Source organism: Mangifera indica, chromosome 7 (genome assembly GCF_011075055.1).
Source record: "Mangifera indica cultivar Alphonso chromosome 7, CATAS_Mindica_2.1, whole genome shotgun sequence".
Lineage (NCBI taxonomy): Eukaryota > Viridiplantae > Streptophyta > Magnoliopsida > Sapindales > Anacardiaceae > Mangifera > Mangifera indica.
The window spans coordinates 14564083-14583339 of record NC_058143.1 but is presented as its reverse complement, the minus strand read 5'-3'; the positions used below and the strand labels follow the sequence as shown (position 1 = coordinate 14583339).

General features: G+C 34.9%; 2 protein-coding genes, 1 long non-coding RNA gene and 1 pseudogene across 4 annotated transcripts; 3 read left to right on the top strand and 1 right to left on the bottom strand.

Annotated features, from left to right (window-relative positions):
- Positions 1 to 722: 722 nt before the first annotated feature.
- On the top strand, positions 723 to 3021 carry LOC123220350 (annotated as a pseudogene).
- Positions 3022 to 6035: 3014 nt separating this feature from the next.
- Positions 6036 to 7994, bottom strand: LOC123220469. 2 transcript variants are annotated; one of them, XM_044642695.1, is made up of 4 exons: positions 7524 to 7994; positions 7217 to 7450; positions 6806 to 7038; positions 6036 to 6298 (listed from the first exon to the last, which is right to left on the bottom strand). In XM_044642695.1, the coding sequence occupies exons 1-4, from the start codon at positions 7527 to 7529 to the stop codon at positions 6289 to 6291; spliced, it is 483 nt and encodes a 160-aa protein (XP_044498630.1). In that variant the 5' UTR covers positions 7530 to 7994; the 3' UTR covers positions 6036 to 6288. The 2 variants fall into 2 exon arrangements, with proteins under 2 accessions (XP_044498630.1, XP_044498631.1); XM_044642696.1 differs by having other exon boundaries at positions 6036 to 6295.
- Positions 7770 to 8227, top strand: LOC123220470. The gene is made up of 2 exons (XR_006503050.1): positions 7770 to 7856; positions 7989 to 8227. It is a non-coding gene; the product is annotated as an uncharacterized LOC123220470 (long non-coding RNA).
- A 6125-nt stretch (positions 8228 to 14352) lies between these two features.
- LOC123219965 lies at positions 14353 to 18978 on the top strand. The gene is made up of 5 exons (XM_044641941.1): positions 14353 to 14863; positions 15901 to 15951; positions 18030 to 18163; positions 18425 to 18525; positions 18636 to 18978. Exons 1-5 carry the CDS (start codon positions 14492 to 14494, stop codon positions 18815 to 18817), a joined length of 840 nt encoding a protein of 279 aa, XP_044497876.1. The 5' UTR covers positions 14353 to 14491; the 3' UTR covers positions 18818 to 18978.
- Positions 18979 to 19257: the final 279 nt, after the last annotated feature.

Here is a 19257-nt window from a genome sequence, read left to right as displayed (position 1 = left end):
CATTAAAAAACTCATATCAAAATTGTAAGTATTTACAATTCAGTAATTTTATTCATATTATTTGATTATAACAAAAGAGACCACAATAGTATCCAAAATCTCAAGTGGGTACAATATATACCATTATTAATATCCATGTAAATCATTTGGGAAGCCACTTTTACATATAAACATGGCCTCCTTTGAAGGAATTTATTCCTCAATTTATATTTGATCAACATACAAGGATTTTAGGAAAAAAAATATATAATGATAAAAAAATTCTAAAATCTTTTGTAAAAATATTGAAAACTCTAAATATTAATGTTTAATAATTTTGAATAAGTTGCATATAACAATCTCACAAAAATAAATAAAATATTTATTTTCTCTCTATAAAAGTATTAAAATTTTTAGAAAAACTTTAAATTTAAAATTTTATCATATTTAAAAATTTTAACTTATCTAATTTTTGGCATCACATGATACCTATTTCAAGTTTTCAACATTTATTCAATAATAATACTATTTGATATTGAATTTACTTAGATAACTTCAATCGAAACATTGAAAAAAATGAAAATGATAAATATCTATTAATATTTTTTAAGTGCTTTCTTCTTCCACCTACTTGCATGGCAACACATGATTGGTTAACTGTGACTGTCACCAAAGAACAACCTCAGCCGATGAAATTATCATAACCCAGCAGCCCTCTTCCCTCAGAAGGCGGCCAGCATCAACAAAGAGCCAAAAACGGTTCACATAAAATAGTGGAGTCTATAAGTAACAAGTGTAAGCCAAACCCAATTTATGCTTTTCTTAAGAAAATTCTATGGGTTACTCAACTTGTTATGAGTTGCAAACCCAGTTTTGAATTCTCTTCTTTGTTCATTTTCTGGTTCAAAGTTTCAATCTTTTTTGTCTCTTTCACTTTCAAAACTGGTCTTTTATGGCCAACCCAAAAGTTCAGGAGGCTGATCATGGTAGCAGAAAGGTTTTTGAGTTGAAAAAGGAGTTACAGAGACTTGTAAAGACCATTCTTGATGAAGACGATTATGGCATGCAAGCCACTGATGAGGCCTTGAGAGTGTTGTCTTGTTTAAAAGAGTTGAGGTTGAAGAAATCTCATTCTTTTGGTGTTGATGATTGTTTGAATGTCCCTGAGATGTTTAAGTGTCCTATCTCTGGAGAGATTATGGCTGACGCTGTTGTGTTGGCTAATGGCCAGGTTAGTTTGGGCTCCTATTTTTTTTTCTCAATTTTGGTTGTTAATATCTGGGTTTGTTCATTTTTTCTTCTTTTTTTTTTTTTTTTTGGTTAAATTTTGTGTGGGGTAGAGATAATAGGATTGTTAAGTGTTCAATCTTTTTGAAATATGATTCTTCTTTGGAATTTTGTTATATGGGGTTTGGATTTTGCAGAATTTTTAACTTAATTTGAAACTTTTTTCCTGTGTTAGGTGTCTCTACTTTTTAGGCTTTGGGGTACTGTAATTTTGTCCACTTCGTGAAATTCGGAACGTGCTTTGGTCTAAGAGTTTTTTCTTTGGATTTCCTTTTCTATTTAAACAATATTTTTGTTGGCTCATAGCGAAACTATGGTGTAAATTTTGAATGTTGTGTGGTAGTTACAAGGCATTGATTACATCATCTAACCATAAAGTTTGAGCTCTGTATTGTATGATGATTTTATGGTTTATTGTTCATTTTAGTTATCTGTGTTGGATTTGCAGACTTTCGATCGCCCTAGCATTCAGAGGTGGCTAAATGAAGGCAATCGGACATGTCCGCAAACCCATCAAGTCCTCTCCCATACTGTCCTCACTTCTAATCGTTTGGTGCACGGAATGATTTCACGGTGGTGCAAGGAGGAGCAGGCAATGAGCTGCCGAAAGCCATTCAGGATATTGATGAGGATTTTGTTACTGATGTTGACCAGAGCTATTTAAATTCGCTGCTTGAGAAGATGTCCTTGTCCCTTTCAGATCAAAAAGAAGCAGCGAAAGAGCTTCGGTTGCTAACAAAGAGGATGCCTTCATTTCGAGCCCTTTTCAGCGAGGCAACTGAGTCCATTCCCCAGTTGCTAAATCCACTTTCGCCTGGCAGAGCAAGTACTGATCCTGATCTTCAAGAAGATTTGATTACAACTGTACTAAATCTCTCAATTCATGACGATAATAAGAGACTAGTTGCAGAGAATCCATTGGCCATACCTCTGCTTATTGATTCCTTGAAAACTGGAACCATTGAAACTAGAAGAAATGCTGCTGCAGCACTATTCACTTTATCGGCCCTAGATTCTAACAAGCTCATTATTGGGAAATCAGGGGCTCTCAAACCTTTAATTGATCTTCTAGAGGAAGGGCATCCATTAGCCATGAAGGATGTTGCTTCTGCAATATTCAATCTATGCATTCTCCTGGAGAATAAGAGGAGGGCGGTCCAAGCAGGAGCAGTCAGAGTGATTATGGGAAAGATCATAAACTATACACTTGTAGATGAGTTGTTGGCTATTCTTTCGATGCTTTCGAGTCATCAAACAGCCATAGAGGAAATGGGAGAACTAGGTGCAGTGCCTTGCTTGCTAAGCATCATAAGAGAGAGCACTTGTGAACGCAACAAAGAAAATTGTGTTGCTATTCTGTATAATATCTGCTTTAACGATCGCAGTAAATTGAGGGAGATCGGGGCAGACGAAAATGCCAATCATACACTTTCTAGACTTGCGCTAGACGGGACTTCAAGGGCTAAGAGGAAAGCCAGTGCCATCCTTGAGAGGTTGAATAAAGCTGCTTTAGTTTCAAATACAGCTTGATGATACAAACCCCCAAATTCAGGAAGAATCCCAAGTTCTCATTGTGTAAATACTCTTCCTTTTTCCCCCAATATACACATTGAATTGAGCTGAATTCTGTAAAAAGTTTAACATATTTACACAGAGTTCCAATGCTCAGGCAAGTTTTTGTCAAACTCATGCTCATTAGATTTTGAATCTTCTTTTGGTTTTTTAAAAGTCTTGAAATGAGCTAATCTTCCTACCTAAATATGACTTGCACAGTAATATCTCTACCATTCTTCAGAAATCTTTGGTCTTTTACAACTTCCCACTGATTGTGGTTGATTTTAGCAGCTTCATTTGTCCATAGTCCACTTTGACAAGTAACCACTGATAGTCAAGCATGAATTGAGAGATGATCTGGATTGGTTGAATTTAATATTGTTAACGGCAGCTTTGTTTGCTTCACTTGTCACGCCGGTAAATATTCAACATTTTATTGGCCATTTTGTGTCACAATCACCCAATTTTTTACAAACCCTTATTTAAAAATGTGTACATAATTCATCAAGTCATTGGTCACGTCCAGAGGGACCTATAACACTACATTCGGTAGGTAAATTAGGGTTACACTTAATAAAGGTTTGAATTCTACTAATTTTGATATGAGACATTTGAAACGCATGAGTGGGTAATATAATGGCTCCTGAAGCAGCCACAATAGTTGACAATCTATTTTCTGTCAAATATCAAGCTCTCACCGACACCATATATTTATTTATTTATTCTAAGTTTCCAATAACAAATTGGCAAAACTGTCAACCTCTAAATATTCCCAGCTAAGAAAAAGCATTTGTCTTTCTGCACTGAAGACGCGGTTAGGAGTTTTAAGACGTTAGGGTGTTGCTCTCAACCCATAAGTCATCTGTCAAAACCAGACCAGGTTGGTGCAATAATAAACTGAATATACACAAAACATCTCAATTTAAGACTGCAACCACATGAGAAAATCAATGATAATATAACTAGAGCTGTCAAGGGCCTTGCCGGTTTAAAGCCTGGATTGGATCCGCATTTCAGGCAAGCCCCATAAAAGGTATGGTTTATTATTAGGCCAAACGGCTATTTCCCACGCAAGGTATGCTTCAATCTCAAGTTTTCACCCTTTAACTATAGAAATACCAAACACCAACCTATGAGCAGTTAAAATTAATAGTGGTAGGGGTAAAATCATTATTTTCTCTATAATATTAAAAATAAACTAAAATAGAATTTACTTTTGCCCCCTAAACTTTAAAAACTAAAATTTTCCCCAATCTAAGTTTTAAAAAATGGTAGTTTCATCTTAGGGTTTCGTTTTGAAATCTCCGGCGACATCTCCGGCTCCATTGCTGATGACCTCTCTCTCCCGAAGCATCCTCTCCTTCTGACGATCTCTTTCCTCCTATTTGAATGCCCGATCGGTGTCTGAGAAGTTGTGGAAGATGAAAAACTTCATCGGGGAAGACGAAGTCTTCCCAGTCATCGTCGTCTTCATTTGGGAAGATGATCGTCTTCCCAGACGACGAAGACTAGACATCATCTGGGAAGACGATTTCTCTTCCCAGATGACGTCTCTTTGCATCGGATGGGTTGAGGTGGAGTTGAGGGGGTCGTCGGTGGAAGAGAAACCATCGGGAGGGGAGACGACAGGCGATGGCGTCAGAGAAAGTGAAAGGGTTTGGAAACTAAACCCTAGGGGGGAAATGCGATCTTTTCAAACTTAGCTTAAGGAAAAAATGTTAGTTTTTAAACTTTTAGGGAGAAAAATGAGATTAAATTTTTAGGGGTTAGGGTTTCGTTAAATTTAATCGGTCATGGGTGGGTGTTTGATATTTCTATAGTTAAAGGATGAAAACTTGAGATTGCAGCATACCTTGAGTGGGACATAGTCGTTTGGCTTATTATTATAGTAGATTGTGTCAAACCTGTGGATTGTCTAAGCCATGCCCAAGTCTAGAAATTAGGCTCCTGGGTCGACTCAGCGTGACTCATTTTTATAGGGGCCATGAAAAACTTTTTTTTTAAAAAAAATTGTGAATAAAAAGGCCCCTCCTCCAATCCAATGACTACAGGCTGTTGGTTAAATTTTTTATTTTTTTTATATATATATTTTTTCCCTATATAAACTCTCAAACTTTCTTAATCAATTTTTAATTTTCTCTAACAATTTAGTTTCTATTTATTTTACAATTTTGTCTTTTTTAATCTTTTTGAATACTTTGATAATAAAAAAAAAACTTAATATGTTTTAAATGAAAAATATGTTCAGAGATAAAGTATTCAAAAGAAAAAATAAAATAAAATAAAAACTAAATTTTAGACATAATTAAAATTTGATTAAGAGAATTTGAGATTGAAGAAAATTTAAAGTTTCCAGAAAATGAATTTTTTAATAATATTTTAAATTTTATATAAATAATAGAAATACACAAATGATTTTAAATCATTTAAAAATAAATTAAAAATGTAATTGAGAAGGTCGTCCACAATTTTCAAACTGCTTCGATTATATTAATTTGAAATTGAATATGAATTAATAATATTTAATTATTTAATTTAAAAAATTTATTATTAAAAAATACGAGCTAACCCGCCACAAACTCGCTGGCTGATTCTGTGAGGTTCAGTATGATACGATGCACCATAATTTGCGCCATATTACAGGCCCTCATTAGCTAGCTAACTTAACCTATACTGTAGCGGCCCTTGGCCCAGCCCAGCACAATAGACCGAGCTAAAGCCAGGCCCCGCCATGCCGCTGACATCTCTTGTCATAACAACAATATATTATGCCTCTGTACGATGAGAGCAATCATTCTGTTGACTTTTGCACATGAAAAATATTGGTTGGCCTTAATTTTTTTTTCACTGGGACACTTGGATGAAGGAGCAATAATAGAATGATACGACTATATACATAGATGATGAGCACAATCTCATACACAAACAACGATATATCACCTGTGATTAAATGATTATAAATTAAAAATAAAATAATATTTACTTATATAATAATATATCGATATTTATTGATAAAATTATATTTATTATTTTTGCTAATAATGCTACTCATAACAGAATCCACTAAATATGAGCTGTGCAGCAAAGCAAAGTTTGTTTGTCTTGGCATCTGGGCTTGAAGAGTCTAGCACAATAATTCAATTTAGTGCCCATTAACTTGACCCTTCTCACCAAAAATTATATCCACTCATTTTCCTTACCAACTATGCACTAAATAAGGCTAAGAATCACTAACTTTATTATTTCACAATTTACCTGCTACTGAAATTTAACATCTATTCTTCTTCTTTCTCAGTGTGTCACAGCTTGATTTTAGCTAATATCACACATTAACTTTACTGGAAAATAATGTGCACAGAGACCATTACATTACTGAATTAAACATTCCACCTCAACCATAAGACAAGCTGGTTGTGAAGGTCCAAACTCAAGAGGCACAAGCAGGCACCAGGCATGAAAAGAATCCTGTCATTTTCTTCTACATCCAAATAAACAAACAAACAATCAACATTAATTGATAGATCCAGAAATTTATTTTTATAATTACAGAAAGTAAACATTAAATTTACCCAGTAGACTGAGCAGGAGGCCTCCGGGGCCTGCCATTCCCGAGCTCTAGCCCACTGTTTTATTCAGGCCGAGCATTTGCCTGACTCCATCAGGATCAGGTGCTCTCTTGCCTTTAATGACTCCATCCATATATAATAATAAAAAAACACACCCTTTAAGTTGATACATATCATTTTCCTGTGGGCTACTTTGTGATGATAACTTGATTTGAATTTTGTATCATCCTGGGCATTTTATTCAAAAGTTTTGCTAACTTTTTTCGTCTAATAAATGTCTTTTTTTGCCAACAATCCTTCCAGGGGACCCAATAGAGACTTTTTTCTCTTTCCCTAAAAATTCATCTGTTTGCATATTCTTTGATTTACATAAAATGAAAAAATAAGTTAGAAACTGTTTGAGTGAAGTGGGAAATTACCCTGTTGTTGTGGGAGTGGAGGAGCTCAGGGGGATTTTGTAGAGATCTTCATCGACGGCTTTGGGAGGACGAACAGGTGGTTGGGTGGGCGTGACGACGCCGTATTTAGAGCGTGGTAGTGGTGGTGGTTGCTTTCTCGGGGGTTGAGTCACGTGATTGTCACACACCTTCTTCACTTGTTGCTGCTTTTTCTGCTCCTTGACTTGCGGGCCTCGCTTTTCTCCCACTCTTGTCTGCAAATGTGTTTCATATTCCAACATAAATAATCACTCCTTCATCATTATGTTTTAATCTTCATTTCATATTTAATACCGCATTTATACACTAATCAAAACTTAAACCAAATGTTTCTGATTAATTCAAGTACGAAAAATTAATGCTTTTTCCCTGAAAACCAAGAAATGGAGACACCTTTCTGGGAAGAGAACCATTGACACTTCGAGAAGGTTTCTTAGAATCGCCGGCGGGTAAATCACGGCCTCCGCAGCTACGGCGTACGTAAAGATCAGATTCACCGGAAGAAGAACTGTAGCGAAGCAACCCAGCTTGCCTTGCAGACTCAAAATACTGAGTAATCGGCAGGTTGTTTGAATAATCCCAGTTACCAAAAGCTGGAATTTGTCCACTTCTTTTGCAGTGATATTCCTGATAGAACAAGAACAAAATATTATTATATTATTATCAAAATACAAACTTGTACTAAGATTTTGATACTTACATCCATTGTAATGCAGAAGATTAAAGACAAGACAAGAAGGCGAAGACAAAAACAAAGAGAGATGTGAAGTGAAAAGTGTGGTGTTGAAAGAATTAGAGTAAGTTTAAAAGGAGGAGAAAAAGGGCATGAGGTTCTGAAGAAACCCAGAAGAAAAATAAATTCTTGGTCAGAATTACAGAGGGAGAATCTAGCAAGAAAGATACTTCAGATCAGTTCTTTAAATGGAAAATAGTAGCAAGTACACTACAGACTACAGTAACATAAAGCAAAAAGGAAAGAACATAAGGAGAAAGAAGAGGCAGAAGTCTGAACTCGCTCTCCCACGGGAGACTGGTAAGTTTGCTAAACTTTTTCAGATTATTTTAATGGGTTTCTGATTCAAAGGGCTATCCGGGATTCACGCGGCTCTCGGGGCCCAAAGGCTCAGGTTTTCAACATAAATTTGGAGGTTTTTAACTGTTACAGAAAGTGGAAGTGGGTGTAGTTGTGACGGCATCGCCAAACTCAGAACAAAAAAAGCCCTTTTTCTTACAAAGTGCTTTTGGCATTCCTGTTTAAGGGGTTGGCATACGTTTACCGAGTAATTGGTACTTGGGTTCTGCTGTTTGCATTTGATGGGAAAAGAAGAAAATCAAAGTGCGTTTTTAGGAAGTACTTGTCAGTGAGATCAATTCAAAGGTAATTTAGAGGGAGTATTATTTTTAGTTGCTTTTGGGTTTTGGGTATTACCATCATCCCATATATGGAGTTCTCAATATTTGTGAAATGAGTCTCCACACAGATGTTGGAAAGATAATAGAGGGGCTCTGTGGATCAATACATTCTATAATATTTTTTAAATTAAAATTTTAATTTATCTAATATAATAATTTTAAATTATTTATTATACTTAAAATTTTATCTAATTAATATGAAATGAAATGAATTATTTAAATCTAGTAAACTAAGAAGAATGAGTTGACCTGGCGTCAAAGTAAAAAACTTGTTCCATGTGAGCCAACTTACAACCAAATTACAAGAAATTAGTTCAAGTGTCTGTCAATAAAATAACCCCACTTTGACCCCACAATTATTTTATTAAAAAAAACCATTGGAAAGATACAACATATCTTTAAAATTTGTCATAATAGAGTAATTAACTAAGAGATTAGACGAATTTCTAGTGCCAAATCAATGGTGAAGGTGGGTTTGTGGAGGTTGAAGGGCATTAACCGAAAATGACAAAGGTGGGAGGAAAAGAAACAGTGTTGACAATAAGTTGAAATATAAAGGAGAAGAAGAAGAAACAGGCAGAGGGAGGTTTAGGGTTTAGGCCCTGTATGAATCACAGAAAGATACAACAAACAAAAGGCTTCCATTGGTGCATATCTTTCTGATCTAATCTAAACCCAACAAAACCTCGTGGAGTGATTCATGGAGCAATATTTTGACTTCAATAGTCGATCGAGTGTTGGGGTTTGTGCACGCTGCCGCGTGTGCCACCATTGCTGTCTTCCTTCTGTCTCCTAGCTTGACTTGGGGCCACCGGCCAATGCACATGCAATTTACCCAACGAAACAAAGTAAAGTCTTAGCTTGAATTTGGAAGTCAAACTTAACACCAACACGCCATTATTGTTTATAATTAACATGGTTGGTTTAGTTGATCATCATGTTGCTCTGACTGAACAGTTTCTTTGCTTTTTGCCTGATTAGAAGTACCGGCCATCACCGCCATCACCATGGACGACAGCAAATTCATTATGAAACACTTTTGTCCTTTTCAATAATAACAAAGGTATCCAACATACATTTAAGGGGCTCTTCTGTTATCTTAGCCAAGAACGGTTGCCTGCAAAAACTGGATGGTGAGACTATCTAAAGTCATAGGAATAACGACATGGTGATGAGGCCACAAGTGCAGCTGAGTCGCGCCTAATTTGGCACAATCCTTTTAGATGGGTTGTGTTGGTCTGCCTCAAAGCTAAAGTCTATGGCACGACTTTAGAGAATTGTTGTGAATTTCAAATAAAAATTACCTAACATATTTTGTTGTTTATGATTAAAGCACTTCAGAATTTTTTCAATAACTTCTAACTAATTTTCACTCTTTGTAATTTTTCTTTGGAATCAAGTACAGTAGATACAATAATCAATATTATTTTAATATTTTTAAATTTTTCTTCTGTTGATTTTGTAATAGCTCCAAAAATTTCATGATGTTTATATTATTTAAAATAAAAATAAATTATATTATATAGTATAAAAATAAACAAATTATAAGATAATAAATCTTAGAACGTTAATCGGTGAAATTTTTAAAAGTTGTAACATATTTATTAAAGCTCATCCGCTTTTGCAGGCTATACCCCAGGATGGCAGAACCCATTCCCATTGCCATAATTTGTTTCAGGGAGAAATTTTTTTTTTCTTTTAATTGTTCTGTGCTTTTGATTGGAATTTGTAATGTGTTATAAATTTACATGAAGAAAAAAAGAAAAAAGGATATCTTGGTACTTGTACAAAAGATTTTGGGTTAGATGAAATTTGATCAAAGTCCACCGATTCAGAGTTACGAAAAAATAATAATATATTATTATATAATTAGATATTTTTTTATTTTTTAATTTAAAATAACTCAATTAGATAATAATATATTTTTATTTATATATAAATTATACTTATAATATTATTTATAATAAATCACGTGATAAATGGGTTTATACAATGTATTGTATTGATAGAATAATAAATTTAACTGAGACTTTGAATTAATAACTACGTTTATTCTTGTAACATTTCTTTAAATACTCGTGAGTTTCGTTTCCCCTCCATTAATTCATTTCAATAGGATTTGGTTCTGATTCTAGTCAATATATTAAAGTTTTCAACGGAATTTAAGAATATCGCAAGTATTCATGTGTATTCTGTGATTGGATTTGGATGGATACACTGCTATTTTCACTTCTTAAATGAATGGGCTGAATTGGGTTTTGGTAAGGCCAAAGGACTATAAGCATGCTATTTTTGTAAGTATCTCTTTTTTAATTTTGAAAATCTCAAATATCTTTCTATAAATAGTTAAAATTAACAGGACCTTAATCTTTTAAAATTTTATCTCTTTTTCCCCTCCAAACTTTAAAAACTAAAAGTTTTCCTTCAACTAAATTTTAAAAAATAACAGTTTCCTCTTAGGTTTTAGTTTTCAGATCTCTGACGTCATTGCCCACTGTCTATCCCTTCGAAGCTTTCTCTTTCTCAGACGGTCTCTCTGATATTCATCTGAGAAGATAATCGTCTTTCCAGAAGTCTTTTTTTGGGAGGACAAAGAGCTTCATCTTTCCCAATGAAGCTCTTCATCCATCAACACATAGCGGGCGTCCAAATGGATGGAGACAGACTGCCAAAGGGAGAGGAAGCTTCAGGAGGGATAGACGACAACAATGGCACCGGATTTAGTGTCGGAGATCTAGAAACTAACTCTAGGAGGAAACTATCATTTTTTAAAACTTTGGTTGAAGAAAAACTTTTAGTTTTTAAAGTTTAAGGGAGGAAAAAAAGATTATATTTTAGTTTATTTTTAATATTATAGATAAAATAATGATTTAACCTTTACTATAGTTAATTTTAATCAGTTATGGATAGGTATTTGAGATTTTCAAAGTTAAAGAGGGGAAATAACATATTTTGGGTGGTAAATAGTTCTTTGGCCTTTTGGTAACCATAGAAAGCCCATCCAAAAACCATTGCAATGGCCCATAATATGTCCATTTATGCCCAGTATAATGCGCATTTTGCTCCTTATGATCTTTAAATTAACGAGGATGAATTGGGGAATCAACAAATTAAGTAAATATTTAAGTTATAATTTCAATGCTTTTAGAAAATAAGGTCTTCCACAATTTGAAATGTATTATAAGATTTGGTATTGTCTTAATATGTTCTAATTGCTCTTTAATTATAGTCAGGTGTTCAACTTGGTACTGTTGTAATGTTGATTTTTTTGTTTTGGTTGACTGAAAATGGTGAAATGAGTGAGACTTATTCCGGTTGCAGGAGGAGGATGGAAGGATGGGTTGAAAATGAAACCTTAATAGGGTTGGATTCGAGCCGAGCTCAGCTCGGCTCGTAGCTAGCTTGGGTTCGGCTCGATTTATTTATGACCAGCTTAAGTTTGGCTCGAGCTCGACTGAAACCAAACTCGGCTCGGCTCGAGTTCGGCTCGTTTTTAGCTCAACTCGTTTACGGCTCAGCTCGATTGGTTTTTCATATCAAAACGACATCGTTTTGTATATATATATGGATCAAAACGACGTTATTTTGTATAAAAAATTTTAAAAAAAATTTACCTAGTCAACCCGAGCCAGTTCGAGCTCGATCGAGCCGAGTAGAGCCCAGCTCGTTTCTGGCTCGAACCCAGCCGAGCCGAGCTCGAGCTCGAGCTAGCTCTGCTCGAGTCCAGCCCTAAACCTTAAGAGGGATAATGTTATTTTTTAAAACTTAATCATAAGAAAAATTGTTAGTTTTCTAAAATAATGAGATAAATTTTTATTATTTTTAATGTATTATTAGTTAAATAACGATTTTACCCCTATAATTAATTGATTATATTAATTTTAACTAATCATACATGAAAGATTGAGTTTTCAGTACTTAATAAATACCAATTTGGGGTTTCAGCAAACCTTGGGTAGGAATAAGTTTTTGGCCTAAAACGCCTGTGGGAATATTTGCCTAAGACCGCACGGGCAGGTTTAGTGTCTCCTCTGTGGTTGTGAGAAAGGAAATGGACTGCCAAAAGTATGAAAAAGTGAAGCCAATACTGGCTGCTAGATGTGGAAAGATTCTTTATACTGGGTAATTGGTTCACTTTTCTATAATGGTGTCATTGATATTTGGCTAGCTCTCACAAATCTGCTGTCATTTCATTTGTTTTAATAACTTGAATGCTGCATATAAGATGCTTTCAGTTGTCTAGGATGCTTTAGTGCAAAGACTGCAAAATGATATAATGTCTATACTTGGGGTACTTATAGGCAGTGCAAAATTGTAGGTTTTCTTGGATTTTAGGTGGGTAAGTAAAAAAGGAAAGTAGTAGGAACTTCGGTCGAATAATACTTAAAAACCAATTGTTGAAATTAAAGAATTTAAACTCATATAAATCTCACATCAGAAACTTATACTTTTTAATATAATATCTAAGTCTCATACTTTACACTTGAAATTTTGTAAAACTCGGAATCAATGAGTTCTTCTTCACCCACTTGACAACAAAAGAGAAGAGAAAGAACTGTGCATTGCTTTTCTGCTCTTTTTCTCTTAATTAATCATTGTTTATCTGAACCATAAGTAACTCAAGATCAAATTTTTTCGCTTAAACCCATCTTGGACATGCACAAACATTTCCTCTGTGCTTCACTTCTTAATTCCTATGTTAAAGGGGAAAAAAAAACTTAGTCATTAGTACTTGATACTTAGAGTTTACGCAAGTAATGAAAAATACCATTGGTTTTCTTGCCTCACTGGATTATATTTTGATTACTGATGCTAGACAAAAATTAATCCATTTCCATGCTATTATTTTTTATTGAGCACTCACATCATGTCTCATTTAGGGAATGCAAATCTCCTCTTGCCTCTCCTACTATATTGTAATGTGAAGAAAACATCTGTTAAACTTTGATTTATAAGTGGGCTAAGCAGGAACTATAGTTACAGATTTTCTTCATGCAGGAGCAATCCAGTGAGCTTAGAGAATAGCAGAGGAGATCAAGTTTCTGAAAGCCACTTTGAGACAATTGAAGAGATTATTTTACACTAATATTTGAGACAAAGAATTGTTTGAGTTTCCAGCTGCTTGCAATATCCATGAGAATCAAAGAAATCTAATGTTGAAATTTCATTTTTAGTTTATGATACCATCGAAGGAGGAGGAGGGCAAGTTGCATGACTTGCCTTTTTGTGCATTGTGCCATAAAGAGGCCTGTTTTTGGCTCAATGAATGGGCTGCCTTCTTCAAATAACTAGCTCATTAATTGAGTCAGTCATTTGCTGTTGCTTTATGATCATAGACTGAATTGAAAGTGAATTTTTTTATGTCCTAAATTTGTGCTTTTCTCGCATTAGAGAAGTATACGTGAACTTATAACTTCTACAAAAGAAAAACTTGAATATAGTTCGATAATATGTCCAACACACCATAAGATTGATACATGATTAATTCTTTTAAACCAACTATATCGAATAGATAAATCCTCTAATTTAGTGATCGATTTCATAACTATTATATTAGATAAATTAAAAGTTTAATATTGAAATATTATTATAAATGATTTAAACCCATATTCTTCCTTGGACTCTCAATTTTTCTCAAATAGGTTTTGTGGATTTTTGTTTTGCTTGTCAACTTTCACTAAGCTAGCATTTTAACACAAGTAACTGGTGAACCATTCAAGTTTCCCATTTTCATTAGGACCATTGAAGATTGTGCTGAATTTTCCTCTTGTTTTTAATGAAATTCTTGAAAAGTTTATATAAATGAAATGAAAATTATGATGGTATATGATCATATCGATGTTCCTTCCAGGGAGAAAATGAAAGGGTGATTTTGATTGACTTTTTCATACAAGAAAAGTTCTGTTGATCTCAAAATTTGTAAGAAATATTTCTTAAAATTATAAAAATTAACATAATTGTCTCTTAAATTTGATTAAAAAAATATATAGAATTGATCAAAAACTTCTCCTTGTTAAACTTGATCTCTGTCTATTGGCTCTCATAACCAGAATTATTAGTACAAAACAATTTCTTCAGGTCGGTGAAATCATTGAATTGTAATAAAATTTGAATCAATATTCCTAAAATCTCACAAAAATTCTATTTATTTTTGTTTTGGGAAAGAATAAAAAGAGAAATACTCATGAACAACAAAACAGTAGCATAGTCTTCCAGAAAGAAACATTCTTCCGTATTTTCTCTCCAATTCTCCCAATGAAGCCAAATCTCTTAACACCAAACTCTTCTTATTCCTTCACTCCTTTTCTGTCAATTCCTGCAAAGAACCCTGTTTTAATTCCCAAAACCTCAATTTCGCTACCCAAATTCCTCCCTTTAACCTCCCACTTAATCAGAAAACACTCTCTTTTGCCCCCAGTTCAATTTTCAACAACTACTACTACACCACAATCCTCCAATGAACAATCAACATCAAACCCCATATCAGAAAGTTCAGTTCCTGACGAGGTTTTGCAACCTCAATTTAATGTACAAGTAGCAAGTCCCATCGTTCCCTCATATTTTCCGCCCGCTAAACTGAGCTTGAGTGACCAAGCTTTCTTTTTGCTGGCTTTTATTGCTTGCACGGTATGCAATTTTCAGGATTTTCTGGTCGGGAGTTTAGAAGCTTTCAATTCTTTGATGGGTATTTTTTGTTTGAATTATTCATATGAATTTTGTGTGAGTTTCAAGTTCGTTATGTTGTTATTTGGTCGTGAGTGTAATTAGGATCTGTGTATTGTGGTTTTGTTCTGATGGAGCTTAGAAGGTTTGAATTTATTGATGGGTCTTCCTTGTTTGGCATGATAAATGAATTTGAAGTAGATTATGCTACTGAGTAGCTCTATAATGGTGTTGCAAAAACAGAAAATGCATTATGAATGATTAATTTATTGTTTTGGCATTTGCAGTGATTAGGAGTTCAAAGATTTTGAATTCTTTCTTGGTATTGTTTGTTACATGTGGTTTTGTGCAAATTCGAACAAGGCACTGCTATTGGTTGGCTGGTCATAGCGGGGAAAAACAAAAGAAGATTGTACTAGGCTCTGAAAATGGTTTTATGGGTTTTCTTGTGATTGAGAGCTTAAATTGAATTATTTAGTTTATATTTCTTCAACATTTTATCCCTGTAGTGGTCTAATGATGTTAACTGTTTGATTGGTGTGCAAATTAGGTTACTTAAATGGTAATGATGAGATTATGTCTTGCAATATCGAAAATCATTCTTTTACTCTGGGATTTTATATTCTGAGAGGTGTACTTAGTGTAATTTTTGTTTGGGTTTTTGTAGAATGGAATTACATGATAGGGACAACCATAATTGAGCATCAGATATCTCACAAAAAAAGTTTGGATCAGTGAACTATTTGGAATCTAACTATTTCAAGTGCGTGGATTATTTAAGACAAATTTAAGAGTTAATTATGAGGAAAATTTTGTATCCTATTAAAAGTTTGAATTTTGTTGAAATTCTTTCAGTATCCTTATAGTGTTGTTCTGCTTGAACTTCGAGTTGATATATGCCCAATGTTTCTTTTTCACCCCTTTGGCTTTATGAGTTTCTTGACTGAACTGGCAAAGTTTTTCCATTATTCACAAATACAAACTACTTCTGTTGCATGCAGACTTCTGTTGCTTTCACCAGCCTTGTAATTACAGCTATTCCGACACTCTATGTAAGTAATTGAACATTTTCTTTCCATAATGGTCTGGCATATTCAGTATTGCATAATATTTTATGTTCTAATAGATATTGTTCCTCATCCCTAACTTGGAATTTTGAGATTTCTCTGCCAATATAAGCTTCAATTATCTTTATTTTAGCTAAATTAGTATTGGAATGTTCGACAAATTTGAACAGCTGTGCTACTGTTGGCCATCAGAGTGTCTAATTGCAGTTAATGAGAATCAATATAAGGCATGAAAAAATCCAAAAGCCATAGTCGTTGTTTCTAATATGAAATTACCAGACTGTTAGAAAGTGACCATGAGTATTTAGAGTTTCATGAGCTCTTGAATCCTATAATTATTGGAGAATGTTCTATTGCGGGTTGTATCTAGCTCAGCAGTTAATTAGTTAGAGTATTATGCTTGGCAACATTATATTCCTTATTCAAGTGGAATTTATCAACTTATATTATGACCATCTAAGTTAATGCCCTCGAGTAGTTGGATATTCAAATGAGAACTCACAAAGTACTGTTGATCTCATGTAGGGCTGGATTTGAGCTGAGCCGAGCTCGGCTCGCAGCCAGCTCGGTTCATATATGGGCGGCTCGAGTTCGGCTCGATTCGAGCTCGGCTCGGTTCAGCTCGTTTTTCATTATTAAAACGACATCGTTTTTAATATATATTGATCAAAACGACGTCGTTTTGTATAAAAAATTTTAAAAAAAAATCTATCGAGCCAACCCGAGCCAGCTCGAGCTCGATCGAGCCGAGCCGAGTCTGGCTCGTTTCGGGCTCGACCGAGCTCGAGCCGGCTCGGCTCGAGTCCAGCCCTCATGGATGCTAGGGGTGAGCGGGTCTGGGTTCATACTGAAAATACAAGAACTGGATCTGGAAGTGGAACCGGCTGGTTCTTAAAATTTAGGGCCAAAACTGAAACTGGCTAAAACAGGTTCCAACCTGGAACCTGTTCAGTCAGTTTTGGTTCTGCCCACACTGTTGACTACTTGGATTGTGCAGGGAATTTGCACAATCATCATACCCATCTAATAGCTTAATAAAAGTTAAGCCACAATTTTTAGACTATATAGGAATCGACATCAATTATTTTCAAAGTACATTAATATAAAAATCCAAAATTACCATCACATTTTATGAAAATTAAACTTATAAAACATACAAAATAATTAGCACCAACTTATCTCACTCCACAAGAAGTTCCTCTTGATTGTTCTTGCTATCAACATGAAAAGATAAGAAGCAGATTAGAGTGTTTTGACTCCCAATTGCTCACTAGACATGAACACCACAGATGTCATCATTTTATACAAAGATATTGTTGATTGAATGGCCCAATTGGATCACTATTGATTCTAGACTTAAAAAATAACTTGGTTGCAAATTGAATATTAAACAATGGTGCAGAGTATGCGATCAAAGCTCTTGCAAGACTAAAATAAACCTAATAGTAGAACTAAAAGAGTGACCTTTTTGAGAGAAGAATTGGGGCGTGGGGGGGTTGGAGGGTTCAGAGGGAAGAACTGAGTGAGGTCATCCATGTTATCATATTCTTCTTCTCCATTGGCACTCTGATATGTTGATTCAACCATTTTTATTGTCTCAGAGAAGACAGAAGTTGAACAAGGAGATTGGGAGTATTTGCAGAGAAATTGATTTTAGGGTTCACGGGGAGGTCTAGCGTGTGTAGGGCTGTCGTTTTTTATATAGTAATAAAATGTGTCATTTTGTTAAAGAAATTGAAAAAAATTGGGTTGTGCACCCGAACTTTTATTTGGATCCAATTCTCAGGTTGATTCCAATTCATTAGGGGGTGGAATCAGAACCTGACAGTTCTAGAAAAACTGGAAACTCTGACCTACTAGGGGTAGGCCAGTTCTGGGTTGGAACCGGAATGTAAAGCCAAGCACCCACGGTTCTGATTCTTACAGGGTATTTTGTGCTGGGGAGGTGAAAGTGTTATAGACTTCTTTCTTTTCTTTCTGCCTTTTTGTAGGCAATCTATGGTTCCAAGGTTCATTTTATGTAAGCTTGGTACTATTTATCTGTTTCATATTCTGGCCTGTAGGCAATGAGTAGAGCAGCAGCCTCTCTTGCTAAGCTGGCAGATACTGCTCGAGAGGAACTTCCCAGTACAATGGCCGCAATTAGGCTTTCAGGCATGGAAATCAGTGATCTCACTCTGGAGCTGAGTGATTTAAGGTGAAATTTAGATCTTTATGATTTAACTAAATTGTTTATAACTTTGATCTGGCAATTTTGCACCCTTGTATATGTTGGAATCTCTATATTTTTTCCTTAGTAAGTATTATCAGGACTTCTTCAGTTAACCTATGGAAAGAACGCCTTTCAAATGGAGATTGTAACAGAGTCGTGTATCCATTTAATCCTGTAAATAAGAATCATATTTTCTATCACTGATTTAAAGTACTTACCTTATTGTTTATGGGAATTGTCATTTAGCCAAGAAATTGCTGATGGGGTCAACAAATCAGCCCAAGCTGTGCAGGCAGTGGAAGCTGGAATCCGACAGATTGGCACACTTGCTCGACAACAAACAATCTGTAAGTATATAGTGGTGTCCATTGCTATTTCCCTCTATAACCACTAAAATTATCTCTTCCTTACTTTGCTTTACCATGACTGATTTTCTGCAACACGTTATATGATCCAGCAATGATTCAAGAGAGGGCGAGTCTGCCTATCATCTCTTTGCAACCTGTTGTTGCTGGAGCTGCAAAGAAGACCTCCCATGCTGTTGGCCAAGCCACAAAGACGATCATGAATATGATCTCTAGAGGGCATTTCAGCTCCGTGAATGGAGATGATAATGGAATTGATAGTGTGGAAATCTAAAGAGGTTGGCTGTATCCAGGTTCCCTTTCAATGAATTACATACTGCCTGTGTAAATAGATAAAAGAAACTAAGGCAACAACCCAAATAGTTGATTGTATTTGGACAATACAAGTGCCCATAAATTCCAAATATCAAAGAAATAGAAGGTCCATTTGTTGCAGGTCTGCTATTTGAAATGCAGGGCATCATGAAATTTCCTCCATGAAATTCTGGTTTTTTTTTTTTTTCCCAAACAATGAGCAATATTTATGAATATCATTTCAACTTCAACTTTTCTAGTCAAGAGGTTACATATTCCTTTACATAATTTGACAGGCCTAGAAACGTCATTAGCTGATGCAGACTTTATAACCACTAAAAAGATTTCCATATGACCAAAGTCTCATTTCTTCCACCAATATGATGAATTCAAGTTTTATAGGTTAATTAGCTCTTGGTG

Excerpts from the sequence above, each read along its gene's own strand:
- LOC123220469 (XM_044642695.1), bottom strand. Across the intron at positions 7,039-7,216 it reads ATGGTTCTCTTCCCAGAAAG|ACAAGAGTGGGAGAAAAGCG; the intron begins GTGTCTCCATTT and ends ACACATTTGCAG.
- LOC123219965 (XM_044641941.1), top strand. The coding sequence starts at position 14,492 with ATGAAGCCAAATCTCTTAACACCAAACTCTTCTTATTCCTTCACTCCT. Across the intron at positions 14,864-15,900 it reads TGGCTTTTATTGCTTGCACG|ACTTCTGTTGCTTTCACCAG; the intron begins GTATGCAATTTT and ends TGTTGCATGCAG. Across the intron at positions 15,952-18,029 it reads CAGCTATTCCGACACTCTAT|GCAATGAGTAGAGCAGCAGC; the intron begins GTAAGTAATTGA and ends TCTGGCCTGTAG.